Raw genomic sequence first — 27,457 nt, forward strand, 5'->3', positions numbered from 1 at the left:
TAAAACAGAGTGACTCCGGAGAGCTGATACTCAAGATGGGGGAGGCATTGGTGTGTTATACTTTTCAACATAGAAAAGAAAGAATTCACTTCCAGATACTAGCAAGTAAATTTTACAGGCTGAATTCTTTGTATCCATGTTCAGGGCATGCTGGGTTTTGAGTGAGGGGGCAGCTCAGCTGATCCCAAAATTGACTTTAGATAATGGAAAACCTGACTCCTCTTAAGGAAGCAGCATTCCTTCCACCTGTTCCCTGGGTCCCATCCTTAGCCTTGGTTAGTTAGGTCTCAGTAAAATTTACAGTCCTTTACTGTAAAAGCACTTGTACTTGAAAAGGAATTTTCTTTCTGTAGCTCAAACCACAGGAGGACTCGTAAGACAGCTGTCTCCCCAGGTGAGACTTCTTAAATGGGAGTTAAGTGCATGCATTTTCAAGAAACTAAACTCCCCTCATATATAATTTAACCTAGAAAAGAAAGCAAAATTGAGAGAGTAGTATGATTACATTGTTTGAGAACTAGTAACTTTACCTCCCCCAGTTTTCTGGAAGTCATGCATACTTTCTTTTTGGCATATCTTGAATGCTGTGGGGTGTCGGCTAAGTGTGATATTGTAATAACAGTGAGGGTTTCTCTACCATGGTTATGGACTGTGGATTGAAATAGTAAATTATTCCTAGCAGACTGAATGGGCAATAAGACTGTCATCTACTTCTCCTCATAAAACAAAGCAATAGATAAATAAAGGAGATCCAACTCACTTAACCCGAGTGGCTCTGTGCACTGCTAATTATTAACCCGGGCATAAGAGAGGGGTTCACCCAGCGTGTAGTTAAATCATTTTTAATCGAGGTAAACACTAGCCATGTGGATGAGTACCACTCAAGAAAGTTTTTAATCAGCAGCGTTTAGGAATCATCCAGTCTAATTGCCATAACTTATTAATAATAATAAATAATCTGGTCTTTTTATGGCTCCTGTCTCTGGAGGACCCAGTGCATTAAAGATCTCTAGGGTGTGAATCTCTAAGTAGCTGTAGGGGAGGAGTAGGTATCCTCAGTACTCATTCCTAACAGAAGAAATTGGACATCAGGGCTAAGAAAGGCAAAGCTGAGCTCCTTCTTTTTCCTTTTCTTCTTCCCGCCTCTGAATTACCAATTTACACATGCCCTTTCATCTCTCCCTAGGACCAGAAGGGCTCCAGGGGTTGGGGGGGGGCCTGGGTAACAGGCTTTCTTTGTTCACGTGAATGATGGGGGTTGAGGTTTCCTCCCTTGGGAAGTGAGTATGAGCAGAGCTCTGTCTGAAGGAGTTCATTTCCTCTGAGCAAGTGTCCCTGGCATCCTTCGGTCTCAATCTGATTGTGGCTGGAGTGATCACTGGCGACTCCCAGCTCTGTACTAGAACGGTTCCAGTTTCTGTAAGGGCAGAAGAGATGGCACTGTCTTGTTCTCAGAGTGAATCTCTGCAGCAGCATTTGGGATAACGTTTGTATAAATTACCTGGCTTAACCTTCCCAACACCATGGTGTGGGTATGAGAATGTGCCTGCCTAGGTTGTCAACAAGAAAATGCGAGCTCCAGGACTGCAGCCCGTTGACTCTTAAATCATTCTTTGTTTAGACGGAAAGGGGAGTCCCACACTCCATTGCAAGGCTTTTTAATTTTTATAAATGACTATTTCTGATGGTTTGGGACTTGTGGGTCATAGACATGAACTCCAGAATAGAGGATATTACAAGGATATTTCTCTGGCTAATAGCCTCTGATTTCCACAATTTTTCAGGAAGTTAAAGTGTAGCCAAACTGCACAGAAACTATTTTCTTCTCACTTATTTCTCATTCTTCTGTCCATGTCCTGAAGCCTGAGCTGTGTAGCTGTTTCACTTTAGAAAAGTGAAATTTTAACGAAGGTGCAGGAACCATTATTATATAGAGCAAAAAGTTAAATGATGCTAGGAATGGAATGATTTATACCACAGACCGCAGAGACATAAATTTAGAGTGTAAATTACAAGACAACTCATGTGCAAAATTGTTGCAATATTTAAACTACTGTTTATGAAAATTTACATTTGAATAAAAAGGTGCAAAGTGTAAAAAGGTTGGGAAAGAGTTTTGAAAAAATCCAGAATAGCTTATATGAAAATCAGGAGAGTTTTGGGGGAATAGAAGGTATGAATAGTAGTCTATTCAGATCTGCCTATTAAAGTGTGAAATACACAATATAATTGGAAGGAATAAGTTCACTGAATCTGTCTGAATTGCCTTCCTCCCTACCAATTGATACTTCCCAGTGATTCAAATAAGGACTGAATTTCTAAGGAAGTGCTCCTCGTCCAAAGCCATGGTGAAGAAGTTGAGGACTCTGGATGGATGTTGAGACTGGATCCGTATTTGAAAGACTAATCTTATTTCACTGATGTTTTCCAGGTTGGAAATTTTTGTCTATATTCATTAGAGAGGAATGATAAATCTCTAATTTGTACTTTGCTAATAATAGTGATGAGCTTTTGTGCTTCGTTAAGGTTAAATGTGTCTCATGTAGTCTTGGCTCAGGCCTCAACTCCATGTGTGACCTTGGGAAAAATTTCTAACTTATTTGGGACTCAGTTTCCTCCTCTGTCAAATGAGGGGGTTGGAGCAGATGACAGCTGTGGTAGACCACCACGCTTTGTTTCCAAGCCATCCAAGCAGTCAGGGCCCAATAATGGGATTAAGACACCTTACTTTTGTCCTCGGGAGCTCACGGTCTACGTAAATAACTAATTATAATATGAGCTATAATTGCAACATGCACAAATTACTCTCGGAGCACAGAGGCAGAAACAATGAATTCCCTCTCTGTGGGGACAGACTTCACAGTGATTGTGACATTTGAATGCAAAGTAGGAAGGCTCCTCCAGGTGTGCAGGCTGGTCAGAGGATGGACGATTCAGACTGTGAGGGCGAAGAAGCACGCACAGGCGAAAATGATATATTTAGGGAGCTACACATGGTCCTCTTGGTCTGTGAGCAGTGACATCTTACTGCTGGGTCAAAATTTGTACCAATGATGAATCACTGATGCTAGAGAGTACTGTATAGTGTGTACAGTTGGCTCTTTGTATCCTAGAGTGATTGGTTCCCAGGTCCCCTGTGGATACCAACCTCTGCAGATGCCCTGTCCCTTATATCAAATGGCATGATATTTGTTATTACCTACACACATCTTCCTGTATACTTTAAATCATCTCTAGATGACTTATACTACCAAATGCAAATGCTACACAAATAGTTCCTATACTGTATTGCTCAGGGAATAATGACAAGCAAAAAAGACTTGCACATGTTCAGGACAGACACAATATTTTTTAAATTTTCAATCTGCAGTTAGGAGAATCTGCAGATACAGAACTCAGAGATACAGAGGGCTGTCTGCATAAATTAAGCAGAGTCCAGGTTGCTTTGCAGTGGCACTAATGTGGCCCATTTCCATCCTAATTGGCTTTCTTGAGTGTGGGAGAAAGGGTGGTGTTTTAGCCAAGGCCCTGAGAACTGTGAGCCTGCAGTCTTTCACCTGTGCCACAGCTGCTGCGCTGCATACGTCCTTGGGTGCATTGTATTGCTGTGAATGACACTTCTCATGGGGATCATGTGTGTCCACGTGGAATGACACCCGCAGCCACAGGTTTTCTGCTTGCCATCTGTCAACCCACCAGTTGGAAGTTTCATCTGCTCTCTTCATGGGCCCTTGACTTATTGGGATCTTGCAGGAACTGATGTTTCTGGTGATGACTGAAAATTAGACACCAATAATGCAGTTCATACTTAGTTTATAAATGAAATAATTTTAGTTTTAAATTCAGGTAATAAATGTAAGGTATCTTCATTATTAAAGATCAGAATAATGCAGAAATCTTATATATGATAATATCCCAAATTTCACATACTGACAATAAACTATTTCTGTGACCATTGTCACAAATGTCTTCTTATGTATCCTTACACATAGACACAGGTACATAAATTCAGGAACGGAATTATATGTTCCATTTTTCTGTCTTGATTTTTCATTCAAAAACAACTGCTGTCTTCAGCCATCTAAATGGCTGCATAATAATCCATTGTGTGGAATACATTAGTTTTGGTTTGATTCTCTGTTAATGATCAGTTTAGGCAAGATCCAATGTTTTGCCATTAAAAACAAAACTGTGGTTAACATTCTTGTAGATTTCTTTTATAACTATATTTCATTGGATTAAAGTCCTAGAAGTAGCATTGATGGGTCAAAGAATGCATATTCAACATATATATATATATGTATATATATGTATGTATTTATATGTATTATATAGTTGAACTACCTTTTAGACCTTTTTACCAGCTTACAGCCCCACCAGCAGAATAGAAAATGGCTCCTGCCTCGGTGGTGCCGTGTGTGTCTGTTCTGGTGTCCTCTCTGTCTTGAAGCTATTGAATGAGAAAGCGTGAGTAGATGAGAACACTTTTGGGATGCTTGAGAGGCACTATTAACAGGATAGGCTCACGTGTACATTGGAGATGTCCAGAAGTACTGGGAAAGTACTTGGCAAGTATACATAAGCTTGCCACAGGATATGTATAAAAACATCCATCACAATTCTTAATTTACTAACATTGAAATAATCCAAATAACTACCACATTCAAATGGAGAAATAAATTATAGTATAATCATACAGTGGAATTCTTTGTAACAGTGAGAATGAATGATCTACTATGTGCTACAGTGTGAATGGCTTCCATAATTGCTGTCAACCAAAGATACCAGAAATAGAAAAGAAACTTCAGGCTTTATCGGTCCATTTATACAAAATTCAAAGATAGTCAAAGTGTATTGATGCTATTAGAAGTTATGTTAGTGACTTTGGGTTTTTTGTGAGATGTAGTTTATTAGTGCCAGAATGCTTATAGCATATAATGCTATAATATTAATGCATAGAGCAGCTTTTCAAATCTTTCTTTAAACAAATACATTAATATTTTGTATCTTTCTAACAGACTTTGACTTAGGATTTACTGTGAAAACATAATGTTTATATGATTTAAATATCATAAGCCTTTTTATGTTCATTCTTTTACGTGCCATTGTTGTTATTTGTAAATTAATTAGGTACCTTAGTAGTGGGAAAGAAGATGATTTTGGAATCACAGACTGGGGTTGAATCCTGAGCCTCACTTGCTCCTCTATGGCCTTGGATGAGTTACTTAACTCTTTGGAGCCTCAATTTCCCCATCTGTAAAATAAGAATGATAATAGAGTATATTATGCAAGCTGATTGTGAAAATAATAATATCAACGTTAATAATAACCACCAAATTTTCTGTGTTAACTATCCGCTAGACACTGATCTAAACCCTTAAATATGTGATGCTACACATTGAATGTTAATTTAAAGTTAATTTAAGGTTAATATGCTTACCTCTTTTGTGGTTTAGGGAACTGTAGGTCACAGAGTTGGTCAGTGTTGAGCTAGGATTTAGACCTGGGCAGTCTTCTTCCATAACATGTACTCTTAACCCCTGCCTCCTGCTTTCAAGGGGTACTGTGTGAAGCATGCTCAGCAGTCAGCATATATTAGCTGATTATCACATTGTCCTTTTCAATATTATTAACAGTATTTTCCACTCTCTCTCCCCTCCCTTCTCCGCTGTTTTTTCTCCCTCCTGGCAGATGTTTTTCAGCAAGGTAAGTTTTACTACTTCTTTTTCTTTTTCTTTTTTTTACTTGCTCTTCCATTGCTGTGTTCTTTACATTATGTGGCTTTGCCTTTTTTGTGGACATGTCACATGGACTTTAGGGGCCTCTATGAGAATAGCGACCTAAAGTGCCATCAGCTTTCCTGGTCCTCTGCTGTCTGGTCTCTGGTTCTTCCTGTGAACCAGGCTTGGGTTGGGGGAGGGCTGGGCAGTTTGGGCAGGGATGAATGAGGAAGAGCCTATGACGAGGAGCACGTATCTCTGGAGGTGGCTCAGGTACAAGGTCCTTGTTCCTCAGGGCTCCTGTGTTGGGGTCAGTGGGTGTCTTTGCGGAGCAAACATGTCACTGACGTGAAGGTGTGGCAAGACCATGGCTGGCCGGCCACTTTGTGCCCTGCAGCCCAGCCATGCCTCACAACCTAAGTGAATTTGCCATAGAATCAGAATAAGGTGAGGTTGTTTTGCCAGCCAAGGTCACGTGTTCTAGGGGCTGAAAACCACAACTTAACTCCACACCATGACTTTGGGCCCGTGTTTTAGCCTCTGTTTAGGTTGCAGAGCCACTTTACTCTGGGAGTAGAAGGAGATTCATGGGTCATGACCTCACGGAGCCTTCTAGACATACATTTTGGGTGGGGGAACTCCATTTTCATCTCAACTTGCAACCATTGGGTAAAAGTGGCAGGGCTTCAGTGATTGTATTCAAGCTAGGAAATGTGTTTGTAGCAAACATCTGCTGTGTGTTTGTGGAAACCAAGGCTGGTTTAGAATAAAAATGACTAGTTTAAAAATACATCCAGGCATTCCATAAATAGCTTCCAAATACTCTTACAGGCTTGGTATTTTCCCAACTGTTGTTTCACCCCAAACATGCAGTACATATTATGGAGAATATCTGCTCTCCGATAGAAGCACAGTTGTGGGTAACAATGAGGGTTCTGTTGTGTTGTCTTTTAAGAGTCTGGAGTCATAGACCTACTTTTATAAATAATTCATAAATCCCAACAAGCTATAAGTAATAAGTTCCATTTGGCTAGAGACTAAGAGATGAGCAAAATTGAAAAGGTGCCATGACTGTTCATATAATGAAAGTGCTGCTGTCAGGGCCTGTTGCCGCAGTGAGTTTTCTTCCTTGATAAATTGGGGGTTCAGTGAGCTGCTCTGGGAGGAGTATTTTTTTTCTACACGCTGGAATGCAAACACCACCTAGTACTGAATTACATTTCTCTCCTTGAAACACAAAATGTTTGAGTTAGAAAAGTCTTTCTAGAATTTGTGCTCTGAGGCTCCTGGCAAAGAGGGACTTGAAAAGCCTTGTATCAAATGTGATTTTTCTACATACACTGGCAAGTGTTCCTGGGTATTGTAAATGGTATAAAAATGGCTTATCAGACTGCCTGTGTCAAATTTGCCTCCTTTTTTCATCAGTCATTGACAGGATTTGCCTGTCAGTAGCAATGATATGCAGAGCAAAAGTTATAATCGTCTACAAACCACTGGCTATTGAGACTTAATAGCATCTGCCAGAGACTGAAGCCAGGAGCTACCCACTGCCCTGTGTGATGGTGGGTGGCAGCTCCCTGATAAGGTATTACTGGCTTTCAAATGGAGAGAACTGAACTTCCCTTTGTGAGTTATTTACATGGCTTATAGGACCGTTTCCTATGGAGACACATTAACAAAAATGATGGTTAAGAGTTCACTGGCTGGCACTCCCTCCTTCCCTTTGTTTTTGACCATTCTGCCTATGAAAATAATGCTCCATACAGTGTTCAACCAGTGATAGTCACAGGAGACAAAGAAAAAATGTTCTGTGCCTCATGGACAGAATCTAAAAAAGTGATCTCCATAGCATCTTTTGTGCTTGAAACTCTGTGGTGGAATCGTGGCATTAACCTGAAACATGGGGGTGATGAAGTGTGCTAGAAGTAACCAAGCAGAAAAGTATGTGGCTTCAAATGAACAGAGGCCACTGGATCGTCTTCTGAAGCCCGTGTTATGGACGGTGGCAGCTCGGAGTGGTCCTGCCCTCCACAGTGTGCCTGGGCATCCAAAACCTGCTTGCTTTGGTTTGGCCACAGAGTTGGGCAGGTGGGAAGATGCTGCTTTGGAGATGTGTGCTTCTGGCAGCCAGGGGAGGAGGCCTGTCTGCCGAGAGGAGTCCCTGTGTGTTTGTGCTGCTGTGCACTGTGGCAGGCAGAAGAGGGAAGCAGGCTTGCAGTTGACAATATCAGACACTCTCAGAGGAAACACAAGTTATTTCCTCTGGATTGTATTATCTTTTATTTCACTACAGATCAATCTTGTTACAGTAGGTGACAGCATAGCAGCCACTGCTGGGTTTTTCTCTATTGTGTCCCTGGTGCATGAATGGAGGAATGTGTTTCTACTCTGCTCCTGTGATATTTTATTGCTTGTCTTGGTTCTTTCATCTATAAATGCCACTTGCTGTGGTATTGAGACCACAGGGTCTGAGCACCATCAAGGACCAGTGAGTCTACAACTGGGTATTTCTAAATAGAAGTCTAGGGTCCCAGAGCCACATTTTCAAGGAGGCTTAACTGAACTATATCCCCTACTGTCCACGGAGCTCATGAGCCATTGGGTAGCTCTCACAAATTCCAAAGTGCCATACAATTGCTCTTCACAACATCAACTGCAATTTGAAATACTGTATGTGCACATGTGTCTAAAATCTCGAGTTTTAGAGCACTTTTATGCAAATCATGAGAGTGCATGTGCTATCTCTCCCCTCCTCACCATGCCTCATTTGAAGTTACTGAAGCACTTTTTGAATGCTCATCCGTGAACTCAACCTTCTTTCTGAAATCGAACAGAAACCAATCGAGTGGATTAGAAATCAGAGCAGTATCACTCAGTGGGGCATTTTAAAACCTAAGTGGGTGTAGTATAAAGATTTTACCATTGAGTTAATTCTCTCTGCACTGTCAACTGAAGTCCCTGAAAGACTGAGACAAAAGAGGCACAGCCTTTCCCTCTCCCCAGTTCTAACCTGGAGCTGGCATCTCGCTCATGCACTCTCTTCCAGCTCAGGTGGTTTGTAGTATTTCGCAAACCCAGTGCACAGTGTATTTATTCTGAAGCTGGTAAGGCACTTTCCGGACCTTGAGGACAGGGAAGTGAACAAAGACAGCAGAAGATTCTTTCTCATGGAACTCACAGTCTAGTGTGGAGGCATTTGGTAGCCAAGCATGCAAAGAAATTAAACAAGGTAAATTCAGAAAGGATAAAGAAGAAACTTTCTTAGGGTGATAGGCTAGTGGCAAGGAAAGCTAACTTGGGTAGTGTGGCCAGGGACTGACGTAATGGATGAGTTATTGGACAATCTAGGAGAATGGCAGGGGGGTATGCAAGGGTAAAATAGATGCATCTGAGAGTGTGGCACAAGAGAGTTGCTTGGAGTGAACAAAAAAATGGGGAAAAACTGAGGTCCGGGGATTGGAGAAGGGAGGTGGTCGTTCTACAGAAGAATGGTGTGGTGTCATTCTGGCTGCTGTGAAAATGCACAAGAATGGTGTGTGATACCTGAAAACCAGGACCTAGGCTAAGTGCTGATTAGACCAAGGGCGTATCTGCTGCCCTTCAGGACTCTCTGCTGTCCTGGGCCATGGGACTGGTAGACACTCCAGCCAAGTTGGCTCTGATGATGCCTGCTTTCTGCTTATTTTATCCGTGGAGATTCTCAAGCTTATGACTCACACTTTCTCTTAGGTTTGGCATGGTATACTCTTCAGGGATATCATTGAAATATTTCTATATGTGTCTTCAGATAGTAAAAGCTACTACTCTCCAGGGCATACGTACCTACATGTATTGTTTGTGTTACATTTTACATACATATACTTTTCTCCACTGCATATATAAATATTACAGTTGCCCCACTATATTTCAGGGTTCAGTATATGCATGGATTCAACCAACTGCAGGTGGAAAATGTTATCAGGCCTACATTAGTTGCATCTACACTGAATGTATGTAGACTTATTTTTCTTGTCATTATCCTTTAAATAATAATGCAACAACTGTTTACACACCACTCACATTGTTTGAGGTACTATGAGTCATCTAGAGATGATTAAAAATATACAGAAAGTGTATATGTGTTTAGCTTATATGCAAATGTTATACATACTGTTTTATATAAGGGGCTTGAGTATTCTTGAATTTTGGCTTCTTCAGGGGGCCTGGAAACAAACTCCCATAAATACCAGTCAATGATGGCTGTATGTGAGAAAAATATCTTATGTCTGTATTTTCGACTTTTGGTGCATATAAGAGAGAGAAAGGATAACAAATTCCGTTGTCTCCAGGGCCCCTGGCAGCACAGGAAGAAGTGCTTGCTGTGAGCAGGGGTGTGGCCCCTGGAGACCTCATGTCCAGTTGTCCAGGGCAGTTAGTCCCCAGCTCCACAGATAAGGACAGGTAGTATCCACGATGGACAGATACCCAAGATTTTCAAGAGAAGCCAGAGTTCTGGGAGTATATGCAAAACTTAACAATTTTTAAATTCTTAATTGAAGCTTACACAAACAAACTAAACCTAGCTGTGGTCCAAAAGTCCTCTTTTCTCCTATCAGTAGCCAATCCTCAGAGGATTTTTTTGCTCACATCAGGGCTGCTGTCTTTTGTGTCTTAGACAAGTTGCTTTGGTGTCTGGCCTCAGCTTTTTCATCTGTAAAATGAGAGAGTTGAAAAAAGCCCTGACATTGTTGGCTTCCTGCTGTTACTCTATTTGGAGAATTTTTAAGTGGACTTGGGCTCACAGAGTAGAGCTATGTCCTTTGTACAGGTTTTGGCTAGTCTCTGGAGGACCAAGGTGGAAGCAGAAGGTTCCTAGTGGCTAAGACCTAAGGTTAAAGAATATGGTTCAGAAGTGTAGCTGACTCACATGGCCATTTTGAATGTCAGCTCTTTCCCACATGAATGGCTACTAGAATTCACAGTGGATGGTAGTGCTTTTATTAATTTGAAGAGAACAATAAATCATAGTTTGTTACTGGCAGCTTAGCTAAGCTTGTTAATTGTTGGGGTGGGCTTGTGGTGACAAGAGACCACTACTATTTATAATAAGCTTGAGCTGAGCTCTTTTGCATATTTTGAACTTAGTGGCCAAACTTCTGGGGCTTGATCTTATGTTTTCCTGATTATTTCAGAAAATCCATCTATTATAAAGAAAGCTGTGATCCCTTAGCCATGAATTATGGTCCCCCTGGTAATGTTTTGCATTATGAAATGTTATTTTCTTTATGAATGTAGGATTTGGGTAAATGAATTAAATCTGTTGTTACCATTTCCAGGCAGACTTTCCAAGTTGTTATATGATGGTTAAGTAGGAAATGAGGGAAATGCATTAACACTATGTGGTAGAAAGTGGTTGGTTCTCTGATCACACTTTGCATATGCTAATGCTTGCTGTGTATGTATATCATCTCCTTATCTTTGCAGTAATCAGTAGAATATTTGGAACCACAAAGGAAGTACATCCATTTTTCCAGCACAAACTAAACATTACCACTTAATTTTACATATATCCACTTTGTGTGTGTGTGTGTGTGTGTGTGTGTGTGTGTATGTGTATGTGAGATGATTCTTTTCCTCATGGAAAAGAATATGATGAAAAGATGATTCTTTTTCCTCATGGAAAAGAATAACCAGATTTAAACAATAATATGTGCTGTGATGCTTTATCACATTCTGCATGGGTTGTGCACAGCTGTCTGTTCCCTGCCAAGTGACCATGTCAGGTGGATCTTTATGACAGTTCACCATGTGCCTATTCTAATCCAAAGGCATGCGCTTGGGATGAGGTCTTAGAGTCTCTTTCCCCAGTAACTTGCATTTCATAATTACCTGATCAGTAAAGGGGAACACTTTTAGATTCTTCCGTTGAGATGGTTGCTACAAAGAAGAGTGGTTTGTCCTTTTAACATTGTTATTGGGACAATGCCAACATTTGTTACCCCTTACATTGCAAACATTGGGCTGGGAAATGTGCCTGTCATTGAGTTTACCATCAAATTGTATGAGGAAATTATAACCAATAATACCAGTTCACCAAGGACAAAGCTGAGGCATACAGTGGAATTGTTCTAGCGATAGTTATAGAACTATTTATGGAAGAGCCAGGATTATTTTTAATTGATATATTTTATTTTGTCAAATCATTTTAGAGTTATGAAAATTATAACACAGCATAGAGAGTTTTCATGTACTCTGTTCCCAGTTTTCCCTATGATTAGCATTGTGATAGTATTTACAGGTGGGACTTTAGGAGGTGATTAGGTTCTGAGGACTCGACCCCCATGAATGCGTTTGGCGCCCTTCCTGAAGAGGCTGGAGGAAGTCATTTTTCCTTTTTGCTAGGTGAAGACACAGCAAGACTCAACCAACACTGAATCTGCTCACATCTCAATCTTGGACTTCCCACCTCTTAACCCTATTACACCGGGGATTAAGTTTCAACATACAAATTTTGACGAAACAGATATTCAGACTATAGCAGATTATTTCTCAGGTTTCCCTTGTTTTTTAATGACTTTGACTGTTTTTGAGCAATACTACTCATGTGTCTGGTAGGATGCCCTCCTTTTTGGAATTTGTATGATGTTTTACTTATGATAAGACTAGGGTTATGGATTTGGAGAAGGAAGATTACAGAGGTAAAACACCATTTTCATCACATATCAAGGGCACATACTACCAACATGATTTATGATTATTGTCATTGATCTTGATCACTTAGCTGAAGAAATATTTGTCAAGTTTTTCTTCTGTAACGCTAGTACTTTTCTCCCCTTTCCACATTGTGCTCTTTGGATGGAAACCTGTACACAGATCACCTGTAAGGAGTGCTGTAAGGAGTGCTCCACCTCATTAAGGACAGACTATCTCCATACATAAATTATTCTGTACCAGAGATTTGGCTGCCATTTCATAGCCTATTCAGTAATTTATATCATTATGGACTTGTACGTGTTTGTTTTACACTTTACATTATGATCCAGAACTATTTATTTATTTTCTTGCTCAAATTATTCCACCTTGGGCCACTGGAAGCTCTTTAGTTGGATTCTATGAACCTTTGACATATTAACCATCAAAAATATTTTTGAGCACTTCTGTAAATACATTAGGGCCCTACAGATGCCCCAGGAGTGTATCCCACTCTAATCCTATTATCAGTCACTGCTCCAAGGAGTCCTGGTTCCTTTTGTGTGAAAGTAATACTGGGAACCAAAATCGGAGTGGTAGGTGAGCTTAATGCTACTCGGGTGTCATTTGTTTTAGGTCCTCTTAGCTGATAGGCCAAAGAAATATATGTGACTGACTGATGTATATAAACATAATTGTGACTATCTCTGTGATCAGGTCCACCTGCATTCATTAAGCATTAGCTCTTATTCAAGTACTTAAGTCCAGTAGTGGTGAACCTATGGTACATGTGTGCTGCAGTGGGCTGTTTGTATCACTGAAAGCACTAAAAGGCTTGCCATCACTGCACTAGTTCATTACCATGTGGATCAGTCTAGCCTCCTTTTATTTCTTATCTGGAAATTCCCATTTCAGAGGAATACCTGGGTTGTATGCCTTCAGGTTCTGCGTCTGTTGTGTCCTGACTCCTACAGAAGCACTTTCATCTACTCCCCCTGGGACAGAATGACAGATTTTTGACCATTTCCAAGGCCTAACATGACTGTCCAGGTGCAGAATGGAAAATTTATTGCATGCCCTTTTGCTTCCACACTGGACCCACACTTGTTCTTCTGATCTCTAAACCTATTCTAGTTTCCCAGTCTTCTCAGTGGTTTGCCTTATCTAGAGTGGAGGCTAATTGCTTGGGGCCTTGTTTCAGAGCAGAGTATTTGAATTTTCTCCCATAGCCTGGGCAAGCCAGGGACAAACAACTGGTTTCTGTAATATTACAGCTGTTAATGTTTAGCCCCCCTGTGCCTTCTTAGATTGCTTGATCTTCCTTGGGGACCAAGATAGAGCCAGCCTTTAGGTCTCCAAGTTTTTCCTGAAAGAAGATTGTGAGACTTAGAGTATTTCTGACTCACTCCAGAGGTTAGTTGTGTGCGTGAATGATTGAGCCTATTAACCCAGCTTCCTCTTCCCTTCCCAGGTGCCCACGTTGGTGCACAGCCCTCTCCAGGCAGAGGAGGTGTTGGGACCTGGAGACCTGCCCTGACTGCCGTATCCATTGACTGGTGGGTGGGGGTACCTGTGCAGACCGGTGATTCCTGCTTCCTAGTTCCTTTTGCTGCCTCTGGCCCACTGCTCCTCTCTGGCTGAGTAGTCAGACGGTGGGAACTGCTTGAACCCTAAATGTCAGGGAGTACCTTCTTCCATTATTTTTGGAGCCTGGCTTGCTGAAAGCCACAGAACATTCCACAGTTGTGGTTGATTTATATGAACTGTTTTGTCTGCAGTTCAGGTCATCTTTTGCTAATCATTTGGTGAGACAATTGAAATGTTCTCTTCGTACTTGACAGTGGATGTGATGACATGTTCCCTTGCTCATGGCTGGATATGGGGGTTCTCATTTTTCAAGCTACAGCACTGTCTTCATTTCTAGCATCCCTTCCCTGTCTCACTTTGTTCATCCCCATAAGGCACCAACAGATTGATTCCTATTCTTCTACATGCTTGCCCCTACCTCTGTGACTTTGGATCTATTATTGCTTTATCTGATACGCATTCTCCTCTTTTCAGCACCCCACCCTCGACAAGTAGCCAGATTCTGCCATTATGACCTAGCCATGGGTGTTTCCCTTCCAGTGTGTGTGGGAGAGCTCTTCTCATTTTCACAGTCCTCTACTGTCTGTTTATTACAATATTCACAGCCACCATGACATTTTACCCTGAGATTATTAAAGAGGTGCCACCTTCTGGCTTTCCTTCTAGCTATGCTGCTGCTCCTGCTTGCTCTTCAAAACTCAGCCTGCCTCCTCTCCTCCCTCTGATTCACTCAGCTTCACAGCTCTGCCTTCAACTCTGATCCTGCCTGTTTCCTCCTGATGCTCTATCACCACCTTTCACACTCTTGTCACGATCTGTTTAATCATCTGGACTTTCACACAAGATTGAGCTCCCAGAAAGAAAGGATTCCATATTTTATGTTGAATCTCTAGCACCAAATGCAGTGCTGAGCAAATAGTAGGTGCTCAGTAGCTGTTTGATAAATGAAAATAGAAAAGGGTCAAGAGGATGAGCGGTTTTCGTGTAGCTGTGGTGGGTATGTGCATACAAGTGTGTGTATATATGTGTCTGTTGTGTTTCTGTTGATCTTCTAGGCACTTTGGGGAAGTTGAGCCAGGATACTGACAGTAATATATGGCGAATTGACAGTCAAGCAAAAAGTCATATTATATCCTTAGGTCCAAAAATCTTCGTTCTGTTCCCCACTGCCATCCGTTTCTGATGGTGGTAGTAGAGGATTGTATTTGGGCCTAAATGAATCAGCAAATCTACTTGGGTTTGGGCAAGGTATGAACAGGGACTCAGGAGACTTAGGGCACATTGCTCCTGGCATCTGACAGCTGGTGATTTCTCCGAAGCTCAGAGATACAAGGCTAATCAGTCTGTGGATTATGTTGTTGCTCCTGTGCTGCAGGAATTCATGGGAGCTCAAGAGTTGGCAAAAGAACCCAAGGGTTGCTGAAAAAATGGCCTTCAAGGAAAGATCAGAGTGGGCTGGACAAAGGAAGACCCAATCCTGGGGGTGTATGGGACTAGAGGAGGATGGTCTAAATAGGTAAAGGCAAATGCATGCATGGTATGTTTATGGAGTATTCAGAGGGTAATGAATGTGTCAGGGTTGGGATCAGATGGAGCTAATTGTAGAGCCTTTGCCCCCTGTTTATTGCCCCAAAATAAGTATGAGTGGAAAGATTTTATTTACAAGTGAATAGTATTGGCTATTTTTCTTACTACTCATTTTGTTAGTCTTTTTGTTACTGAGAACTACCGATCAACTATTCAGCATTCCTGGTCAGCAGAGTTGATGAAATTTCAGTCTGTTTAAAAAAAACTTGCTATTTTAGATAACTGTAACAATTATTTTCTTGATTATTTTAAAATCTGGGAGCAGAGTTTAGACTAGCTCTAGAAAGACCAAGAAAGCCACTGTAGCTTGTGGAGTGCAAAAATAATCATGTCCTGTGCATAGATTACCACGCAATGGTCCATGTTGTATGTTGGGTGACAAAAAGTAAAGGTCATCTCTACTTACTTGCTTAGTGTGTACTAGGCACATGATATGCTCCACATACATTAACTCACTTCCTCCCCAAGGTAGCACTGCTGTGGACTGAATGTTTGTGTTCCTCCAAAATTCATCTGTGGGAATCCTAACCCCGATGTATATGTTAGAAGTGGGATCATTGGAAGATAATTAAGTCATGAGAGTGGCATCCTCATGAAAGGGGTTAGTGCCCTTGTAAGAAGAGACATCATTTTTCTCACTGTCATGCGAGAACATAGCATGAAGTTGGCCATCTGCAAACCAAGATGTGGGTCATCACCAAGATCTGACCCTATGGGCACCCTGATCTTCAGCTTCCAATCTCCAGGCCTGAGAAAGAAGTGTTTGTTGTTTAATAAATATTTATACTTTACAGTGTTTTATTAGGTCAACCCAAGTCAACCAAAAAGAAGTTTATGAGGCTTATGCACTTATTAATCACTGTGTCCTTATTTTTCAGATACTGAAATAGATTCGGGAAGCCTAATTCGTTTTATTTTGCAGAAAGTCCTATAGCTAGTGAAGAACTGAGTCAGAGTTCAGACCAGGCAATTGGTTTGAATTCTTTTTTTTTTGGTACCGGGGATTGAACTCGGGTCCTTACGCTTGCGAGGCAGGCGGCGGAACCACTGAGCTAAATACCCGGCCCCCCTGTTTGAATTTTTAATAACTACATTACATAGTTATTTTTGAGGGACTAGAGACAGAATTGGGCTTTCCAGTGGATCAGGATAAAAAGTGCCATAATTGGGCAAGAGGTCCCAGCCAAATCCCTGAGAAATGAAAGCATCTATCCAAGAAGTCTTGAATGCAAGTCATTATAACAACTTTATTTATAATAGCCCCAATCTGGAAATGGCCCACTGTCCGTCAGCTGGAGAAAAGACAAAGTGTGGTGTGCTCATATTGGAATACCACTCAAGGATAAAAAGGAGCAAGGTATTAGTCTATACAACAGCATGATCAATTTCAAAAACATATCGAGCGAAAGAAGCCTTTCCCAAAAAAGAGGACATTGTATGGCTGCATTGATATGAAATTCTTAAAACTAATTTATGATGGAAAAACTCAACACATTGATTGCTTCTTGGGAGATGGGACTGGGGATTGACTTGGAAGAGGCAAGAGGGAACCTTCTCAACTGACGGTAATGCTCTCAGTCTTGATCAGGTTTGGTCTGTATAGCTGTGTGAATTTGTCAAAACTCAGAAAATGTACACTTAAGTTTTGTGCATTTTGTTTTTTGTATATTTTACCTTAAAAGGAAAAAACTGTAACCAAATATTGAATCTTGGTGAATGAAGTACCCGCCAAAGCATTTAGAGTAAAGGGTACTGGTATTCGGAATTTATTTTGAGACACATCCAAAAAATAAATAAGATGGATATACTGTTGGATAGAGAGCAGGGTGAATTAATGGGTAAATATGTAATAAAGCAATTATAGTGGTAGGTACATGAATATTCATTGTAAAATTCATTCACTTTTGATACATAGTTGAAAACTTAATAATAAAATATTGAGGAAAAATAAAGAGATATCCCTGTTGTGGTAGTTTATGTAAATACATAGAATGTGGCCTCTCCAGTCATCAGGGCACAAGTCAGTCAGAGGGGGACTATCCTGGAGGAGGAGCCAGGCCTTGGGGTACAGCTGCAGAGCTTCTAATGCTGTCCATTATGACAGCATCTTAATTATTATCTGCATAGACCCTATTTCCAAATAAAGTCATATTCTGGGGGTCTGGGTGGACATGAGTTTGAGGGAACACTATTGAATTTCTATAGGCAACCAAACAGCCTGGGTCCAAAGGGAGGAGAGAACATTCCTGGAGGCCAGGGGCAGGAAAGAGAAAAGGGAGCAAGAAGATAGGGAGGCATGTGAGGAGAATGGAGAAGAAAATCTGATGCAATTTCACGAGAGAGAAAAACAAGGGCTTGGGAGAGAGGAAAGTTCAAGTGGGTTTGCAGAAAAGGGCCCTGTCTCAACCATAGGCTCTCTATCTATTTATCTCCTAAATATCTTAAGGAATTAAAATGTGAATCTTGGAAATTAAATCCACGGGTGCAGTCCAAATAGAAGAGGCTTTTGCAGAACAGACAAAGCTGTTCTTCCTCCCTATTTAACAGCCATGAGTGGGAGACTGTGTCTGTGCCCACAGGTTTTATTTGAGATGGATTAAAGTTCGTGATGAGCGAGTCCCTGAAGGACTGTGTGTGTGGTTCTCATAAGCCCGCAAAAGTTCAACTCTTTATCTGAGGATTATCCAAACCTGGGGAAACCTTTTAGGCCAGCCTGGAGGCTAGGGACCTCCAGCTGCTGAAAGTTAATATCCTGCATCAGGAAACCACCTGCACACTGTGGGGGAGTTGGGGAGATAGGCTATAGATTAATGCACTCTGATCAGAGGTCTACTGTGAATTGGGGCTTCCTGGCACTGGACCACCCACTCTCTTTGATGGCTGGGTTATAAGGGGAGCAGCCTTCTAGCCCTAGTGCAGAAGCAGTTAATGCATACTTTGGGGACTTTCTCCCACATTCAGGTCTCATATCAGCTTTCAGGATCCACCGCCAGTCACCCGAGTTTCTCAGGTCTCCCTTGTTCCTCTGGTATCTCCCTGCTCACCTTACTCAGTCACTTTCTCAGGCTTCTATTTGTTGCCTTGGGCCTGTTGTCCAAGCTCGTTCTTGCCTGAGGGTTCTGGAACCATGCTTCTGTAGCCTGCTGCTCTTTATCAGACAGGCATCTCCACAGAGATGCCTTTACTGGCTACGATAGGTAAAGTTTTATCCCTTCTGCATACTATCTCATTTCCTCATTTAATTTATTTGTAGCACTGATAGTGGTTTGAATAGTGCTATTACCTTCCTCCCCCCACCCCACTTTATGTCTACCTAAAGAGTGACAAGAGGATCTAACTTCTGGATGAGGTCACAGTGTGACCTTATTTTGAAATAGGGCTGTACTACTTTATTCAGGGGGCTGTCATAAAATACCGAAAGGCCGGTGGTTTGTAAAAAAATGAAAATTTATTTCTCATGATCCTGGATGGTGGGAAGTTTAAGATTAAAGTGCTGGCACATTTGGTGTGGTGAGCTCTATTCCTGGCTCGTAAGTGGTCCCTTCTAGCTGGGTTTGCAAGGAGGCTCTCTGGGGCCTCTTTCATAAGAACACTAATACTATTCACGAGAGCGCTACCTCTGTGACCTAATCACTTCCCAAAGACCCCACGTTTTAATATCACATTGGCGATTAGGTTTCAACATAGGAATTTGAGGGCGGAGGCACAAACATTCAGATGAGGACATTTAAGGATTTTGAGACAAAATCCTGGGTTTAGAGTAGATATAAATCCATTGACTTGTTGTCCTTATTCAAAGGAGGAGAGGACAGAGAGAAGGCTGTGTGAAGACAGAGGCAGGGTTGCAGTTATCACCAGAAGCTGATAAAAGCACAAGAAGATTTTTCCCTAGACCCTTCAGAAGTAAACTGGCGCTATTGACACCTAAATTCTGATCAGCTGGGTTCCAGAACTGTGAAAAAATAACTTTGCTGTCTTAGATCCCCCAGATTTGTACCAATTAATTGTAGTAATCTTAGGAAGCTAAAATAGTACTCAGTGTTATCTGAAATTATTTTTCATTTATCATCTCTGTCTCCAGCTAGAGAGAATATGTTTCATGAATACAAGGGTGGGCCTGTGTTATTCATTCTCATAACCCAATATCCAGAATAAGGCCAACTACATAAAAATTGCTCTGGGAGTACTTGTAAAGTTAATGAGCCCTATAAGAATTATCTCAATTTTGGGTTAAAAAAGACATTCAGAGAAATTTATTAAATTTCCCAAAATCACACCACTGACAGAGTCAAGATTCCAACTCTGACACTTTGGTCCTCAAATTTGGTTTATTTCATTCCCTTATGGAAGCCCCCCCCCCCAATGGCTTTAATACAGTTTCTCCAGTATCCTTAGTGGGTATTTTGGTTATATGACACTTTTGGAAACAACTCGAAGGTCATTTAGTGTTTATTTTGCTAAATAAAGCAAATAAATCATTAGACATGGTGCTGCTGATCCATATAAGAAAAAAGATTTGGCCTTCAGATTAGCAAACTGGAATTTCCCATGTTAACCCCACTTGACTAATAGCTTTCTGTGGATAGGATGTATCTTATTCATCTTTTTATCTCTGCACCTTGGAACATAGTAGATATTTAGTGAATTGCTCAATGATTTGGTCAGTGGCTGGTTTGGAGTCTGACAGTAGGGTGATTCTGAAAAGAAACTTGATACAGAATTAAGAAAGTACCACTTTGAAGGTACATATCAACATTCTTTTCTATAAAAACCCTCTTCCTCTGTGGGACATGGTCAGGGTCTCAGTGTTTATATTGACCAGCAGTATATTAAATCCTTGATGCCAGACCCGTGACTTCTCTGTTTACCATAGCCACTAAAATGTGGCTTTCCTAAAATCTAGAAAATATTTAGATACAAATTCATGCCACAGTAGACTGGTTTTCAGAAGGCATATGTAATCACTGTGTGATATGAGGGAAATCATTTTTGATGCTTAAATGTTCTTATCTGCAAAAAAGGGATGGGACCTCCCCATGGTAGTCTAATGTTGTGTGAGATGACATCCAACTATGGCTATATTGACATAATAACTCGTTTTACCTTGTGTCTTTTGTATCTTTCCTCCTTAACTAGGTTTTAATCCTCTCCTCAACCACCATGCCCTCTATACTGCCTTCTACTCAGTAAATACTTAATAACAATGACATGATTAGCTGAGAATGTTAGGTTTTACTGAATAAGGTTTGCAAATCTGTGCTTAAACTGAATTGCTAGGAATTATGTAGGGAAGTCTGCCCCATTGTGGGTTCCTCTTGCCCTTCCCTGCCATGGCACTTGAACTGCCTTCTCCAAGAGTGTTTAGTGCATTAGTCGGCTTCCTATCACTGTAAGACAGTACTCAACACCCACATCTTAAAGGAGGAGAGGTTTAATTTGCCTCATGGGTTCAGGGGATTCAGTCATGATCAGCTGGTACAGAAACTTTAAGGGGGAAGGGCATGGTGGGGCAAAGATGCTTAGTTTATGGCACCTGGGAAGCATAGCAGGGAAGCAGTGCCAGAGAGAAAGGGGCCAAGTTCCTAAGGTCCAAGTTCACACCTCTGGATCCACCCAGGCACACCTAGTAGTGTGCTTGAATAATATGGGCAGCTTCTAGGCCAATCAAGTTGATACAATTCAGGTTAAACATCACGTTTAACAAACATTTAAAGGCTATCAGTTTGAAGGGTACAAAATTAGTAGTCTTTCTGACTTGTTATATGATTCAGTCTGACTATGGGACTGTAACAAAAAGAATGAAATTGATAGGTCATTTTAAAGTAGGAAGAGTTCATTAAGAAGGCACTAAGGAAGCCTCGATGAGGGTGATGTTTTTTAAACTTGGCCATGAGGAAAAGAAAGAGTTACTTCAGTACAGAAGTTAGCAAACTGCTATTGTCAAGAAGTTGAGGGTTCTTTTGCTCAGTTCAGATAGAAATCATGAATTGGCAGAGTACAGTTCTGCTAGAAGCCCTGTTGCAACTGGACTGGTGGATACCAGTTAATGCCAAGCATTGTTGGTTGATACTGCTGCTGGCCGTTGGTCTTTGCCAACCACTGCTATTCAACAGTGACTTGTGCATCAGTTGAGTGTGCCAGTTGTTGCTCTCTGCTGCTGATCTTTGTTGGCTTCTGATCTCTGCAGCTTCTCAGGGGTAACAACTTCTAGTGTTTATTGCTCTTTTATTTAAAGAAACTGCTCCATCCACACACAGGAATCACGAGTAGGTTTACAGGACTACCAAAGCATGGCTTTATTTTAACAGGACTTGGGGAGCAGCCCAGGGGAGTCAGTACACCAGAGGGAGCCCTCCTAGACTAACCTGAGAAGCGTAGGGAAAGTGCTGCTTATATGGCAACTGCAGGCCTATGATTGGCTAAAATTTGAGCCTGATGATTGGTTCTTGTACAGGCCTATGATTGGTCCAAGTGGATACAGAATGTCCAGGACCCCTGCAGCAGCCATGGTGAAGTTCAGCATCAAACCTATGGCTTCAGTAACTAGAATGGTAGAAGTTGGGGAGGGATCTCTGTGGCTGACTGCCAAGCTGTACCTCCTGTAAGAGCAACTTCAGGAATGGTAGGAGGACACTGAGACATGCTCTTCCAGTCCATTCTGTGGCCGGGAATGGGGAAAAGGAAATGAGGAGAAGGGATATGATAGCCATGGCCACACACCCCACTCTAGCTTGCATGGGAAAACAAGAGAACCAATTGCTTCTTGATTGTCTCACTGCGGCCTAGATGCTGGCTGTTATTTTTTTTAAATAAAGTTTTATTGGAACACAGCCATATCTGTTCACTTATTTATTGTTTCTGGCTGCTTTTGCACTATAGTGTCAAAGATTAATTGTTTCTAGAAACCATATGGCCTATAAGTGTCTCTTTTACTTGTCTGAGCCCCCCTTTCCTGTGTCTCCATATCAGGGTGCTGGTCAGAAGCCATAGTGAATGAGAAATTTCAGAAGTCGTTCTCAGTCTGTGTAGGAAATTAAGATGAAGCTATTGATAGAGTGATGAAATGAACTACAAGTGGCTCAGAGTGTCTAAATGTTGAAGTATCTTCTTAATTCAGTCATATAGAAAACAGTTATTGATCCCCTGCAGTGTGTGAATCAGAAGGCCAAGGGTTGAATCATCAAAACAGAAAATTAAAGTTGTTCATTGGTTTTGTTTCTATTCTAATTATTGAGCATTGATAATCCATGAATATAGGGTAATTCTGTATCAACCAGAATACTTAAATTTTCAGAAACTCAGCTCCTGAGCTAGGTAAATATGCATCTAGTTACCTATCGACAAGAACTGTGCTAGAAATTTTAATTAACTTTTCAAATTCCCTTTTGATTTCTTCAGGGCAAATTAGAAAACTTAGACTGTCTAGTGGGTTTGTCTGCAGGGGTTCGGAGTTTCCAGTTAACCTGGAAGGTGAGCTGGGTCAGAAATGACTCATTGGAAAAGGATTTGTTTGTTTGACTGTCTGGTGGGAAAATATTCATGGGGTTATTTTTAGATAGTCTATTCTCATTTATCAGTCAACTTTGGCCACATCGATTTACCTAACAGACCCAATTTGTAAATACCAAAACAAATCCATTGGAATATTTAAAAACTACTTTCTGCATATACAGCAGGTTGAGAGGCAGCAAATTATTAGTAACTCAGCAGTCATCCTACAGCTCCTCATTTAAGGCTTTATAATGAGCCTTTTTTTTTACAGAATGTTGACTTTCAAATTGTCTTGGGGACCAGGCTGGCCCAGGGAAATGGCGGAGGCAGGTCTCAGGGCAAGAGGCCCATGCCAGGGTTGGCTTAGAGATTTTTCTGCACCCTTCTGCCTGCCTTCTCAGGTTGCAAGGTGCAGCATTTTCCCAATAAAGGCAGAGTTTGTATCTCTGGGGACCATTTCTTCTCTCTACTAGCTGCATCAGAAAATACAAAATAGATGTCACTGATGGTGAAGGATTGGTGACATTTCTGTGAACTTAGGACTAGATGAAACCCTTTATCTTTCATACCCAACGTGTAATTTTTTTCACTTTATCTCCCCATAGTGTGTTTGGTTTTATTTTTCTTTGAATGGTAAAGAATATGTTAATATATTTTAAAGAATCAACTAAAAAAACCCCTAAAGTCCTAAAAATCCTTTCTCTTTTCTTCCCCTCCCCAAACTTTAATAGCCCCTGGAGTGGGTGTGGAGGTGGCAGGAGTCTTTTGTACTTTCCTGACCTGCTGTTTGCACAAGTGGCTGTTATGACTGCAGCAGCATAATTGCTCTTAAAATGCCTCAATAATAAAAAAAGTCTATTTTTATTTTGTAATCTCCTTGGCTTTCATTTTTCCAGCCCACTTTAGTAACTTCAGAAAATTAGTCTCACAAATATGGTTTTCCCAGCTTGACCAATGAACAGCTCTTTGTCAGGGGGTTTGGCTTGTGAGTGGAGGGTCTGGGGTGGGAGCTGTACAAAGGCAGCTGTTTCTGCCCTGTCTTGACCACTTAGAAGTAATCGTGAACATAAAAATGTACCTGCTAATACTCGTCTGCACTTCCTCAATTTCCCCAGGTTTTACTGAGGACGAAGAAGAAATAGTCCATAGCCCTTGCTGTGTTGGCTTCCATAGCTGTTGCTTGACTGGCCAGTTTGGATCTTCAGCATTGTGACCTGCCCAGACTCACACTCATTCAGACTTTTTGGTGTTTTTCTGTGATTTTTGTTTCCAAGAAGCTGAGCTTTGGGTTTTGCCAGAGGGAGAGATAGGCATTGAATAGCTTTGAAAAAGGAGATTTTCACTGGTAAAGGTGCACTAGGCTGCCTGTTCTCATTGTTTTTTTGTGGATTCAGCCTCCAAACAAAGCCAAGTCTGTGTTTTCTTGGACAATTCATTGGCCCTTCCCCAGCCCATAAGTCATGCTGGTATGATTTGTGATGATGTTGAAAGTGGAGCTGCTGCAGACAACCATCTCATCTGGGCCGAGTAGTATTAGGCTGGTGGTCATGCTGAAGAGCAGTCCATGGCCAAGAGGGCAAGAAATCCAGGGCTGGAGTCCAAGTGGAAGCCTACCCTTTTGGCAAGCTAGGCCTCACTCTCAACCTGCAGACCCAAATCCTTCATTCCTGATGGGGATGAATTTGCTTGCATTAAGGAAGATAGTCCTGCCTGGCCCATGGGGTCAAGGGGTCAGGGTCCCCTTTCTAAGAGAGGGTTTCTCTATTAGTGGAAGCAAAAAGCTCCAAGCCACTAACTCCTTAAATCATGATGAAAAGCAAAAAAGAAGATCTCATTTGGACTCTGGAGTGGTAGCCAGACAACTCCTAACTATCCCCTACTAACTGAAAACTGACTAGTTCACCCTACTCTACTCTGATCATCGAAAGACCAGCCCTTTATTTTTCTTTTACATGCTTTAGTTCACTTTAAAATGCTTTCAAGTTTTCAAGTATTTGGAGACTCAAGGAGACAGTCTAGTTAAAACCTTGTAATTTTCCCCTGGCAATGCATAAGTTGCTCCTTCCCATTGACTGAAAAGGTACAGTTAAAATTCAGTTGGTCTGTATGCTGCCATACGCTTTAGAGTGTCAGTTTTTCACAATGTATCTGCCGAAAAGTTTACTGCCTGATGCCAAAAAGTCATTCTGATTTCCTTTTCAAAAGTTGAATTTAAAACTCAGAATATACTTTTTCTTATAATTATGCTTCTTATTTGGCAACATATGGTGAAAATTTATACGGCCTATCAATATAAAAGAACAGGGCTGAGGCTCCAGGCTTTTATAGTGATTACATCTACCTGTATGGGGGCTTTATGTGCTTACAATTTGAATCATTTATAGATGCACACTCAACAGAGTTGGAGCATAACTAGTACTGTGGGCTTTTTTTTGCTGACTAAATGATAGGCAGAGCAATTTCCAACAAATGTTTCCCAGTAGGCTGTCATCGTAGAAGCCTTGTAATATTGCTTTTTAACCTTAGCGTTGGCAGCTATCCAGAGATGACTGCATTGATACCAAACTGCCTTGCACTAGGCAGTTGCCCTTTTCTCTGTGGGACCCTGGTGAACTTCCAAGTAGGTGCCTACTCCCCACCTTGTTTTTATTTCAGGAAGATCTTTTACCTGTTCTTGTTTAGCTGTGGGTAGCCAGGAACACTGGAAGTTTAAAACGACAGCGAAAACAATTCTCTGGATTGTGTTATTATGCTTTTAATGCATTCAATTAGCATTTGGAGCTTTGTCACCAAATATGACACAAATCTCGGGGCCAAAGGGAAAAGGAAAGGCTTTGCCTCCCCACACCCCCAGGCAAAGCCAGACCCAGCTTCCTTCCAGAACCCTTTCTCCTTTCCCTGCTCCTGTCCTTTCTTCCACTTTTATAATCTTGTAAATGGTGTTTGGGGTTAGGTAGATCAGGGTTCTGTGGTTTGAAGAAGGATTTGTTGAAATTTTGGGGGAAACATTGAATGAAGCAACTCCTCAGTCCCTGGATAGGAGGTGGAGACTGGAAGTGTGGGGTCTTGGCAGCACCCTTCAGGCAGCTATGAGGATAAAACTTTATGGGGAACATGAGGAATCCTGGCTTTCACTCCTCTTCCGTTTGCCAGGCACAGGCTTGGGGTGGAAGCTGATTTCCTGGGAGTCCATTGCTCTTGATTCCAGCAGGGGGAATGTAGTGATCTGCTCTCCTCTTCAAGTAGAGGGAGGAGCAGTCTGGTGACTCCTGGATTCTAGAAGTTTGACTTTAGACACTCATCAGGTATTGAGTTCACCTGTTCTCTGTCACGTGGGGACCTGTGCACTTGAAAGATTTGGCTTTAGGAGTACAAGGGCATCGCCAGCAGTTGGCACAGTGCTCAGCTGCAAGAAGCCCAGCCAGTGAGTTAAATGAATGAATCTTTTCCCTTTTGGTGGGAGAAGCAGTTGCCTCTGCCTGCTGTCACTGCTCTTCGCTTGTCTTGGGACAGCATTTCACACTAGTGTCAGAGTTGCTGGGGCCTAGGTTTCTCCCAGAGCGCTGGGCTCCCTCCCAGCCTTGTCTGAGGCTCTTGTAGGGCTTTCAGTGCCTCCCTGGGGGGGCATTTGTCTTCTCAGAGCGAGCTATCCCCATCTTCACCTTCATCAGGAAGAAAGACCTTAAAAAACCTGTGGCCTAATGCATTTTCCTTTGACCTTCTAAAATGATGAGTGCTATAAATGGAGAAATAGATAACTATTACATATCCATGGTTCATAGAAAATTCTGTCTTTGACATGGAAAAAAGCATTGTACTGGATAAAATTGGAAATGTAAACTATAATAGAAAAATCAAACTCAAAGCACTGAATAAAATTGTGGAAGTTAGTGGTTTTCAACCTACTTCTTTAATTTCCATTACCTAAGAGGAGATATTTCATTCATTAAGTATGAATGAATGAATGAATAAATGAATTTCAGAAGATATTTATGTAATAACTCTGCTACAGTGAATGCTTAAAGAGAATGAAAATTTAAATAGCTCATTTATCTGGTCACAAATGTAAATGTTGCATCAATGGGTAAAATGAGCCTAGAGTACAGGTGGTGTGTTTGTGTATTTGTGTGTGTGTCTGTGTCTTGTGTGTAAATAGAGGGAAAGGAAGGTGAATACTGTTCTCTAAGAGAGATAGGAAGGCAGGTTATAAATGAACAAATCAGAGGGTGGGGCAGGGCTAAAGGAACATTATTTCTTTGGTAAACAAGATGTGCTAATCTAGGATATTCCTTGGAGGCAGTATTTCTTGAGCTATGATGTAGACACACAGAGGGACAAACAGGCACTGTGGTGTCAGATGCCCCCTGCTGAGATCCACCCCTCTAAAATGTGCCGTTGGCCAG

At 41.4% G+C, this 27,457-nt stretch overlaps 1 protein-coding gene across 4 annotated transcripts in view; it reads left to right on the plus strand.

The window, feature by feature from the left end:
- The window catches only part of Gfra1 (GDNF family receptor alpha 1), a 201,055-nt gene that overhangs the window by 52,718 nt on the left and 120,880 nt on the right, over positions 1-27,457 (plus strand). For 3 of the 4 annotated variants that reach the window (XM_087185255.1, XM_004838862.3, XM_087185256.1), the window contains exon 5: positions 5,692-5,706. The exons of the other annotated variant lie outside the window; for it this stretch is intronic. In XM_087185255.1, the coding sequence (XP_087041381.1) occupies positions 5,692-5,706 (15 nt within the window). The remainder of the gene's footprint in view (positions 1-5,691; positions 5,707-27,457) is intronic. 4 annotated transcript variants of the gene reach the window in all.

This window comes from Heterocephalus glaber, unplaced genomic scaffold, assembly GCF_053883595.1.
Source record: "Heterocephalus glaber isolate CG9 unplaced genomic scaffold, H.glaber_assembly_v1.0 deba00001497, whole genome shotgun sequence".
NCBI classification, from domain to species: Eukaryota; Metazoa; Chordata; class Mammalia; order Rodentia; family Bathyergidae; genus Heterocephalus; species Heterocephalus glaber.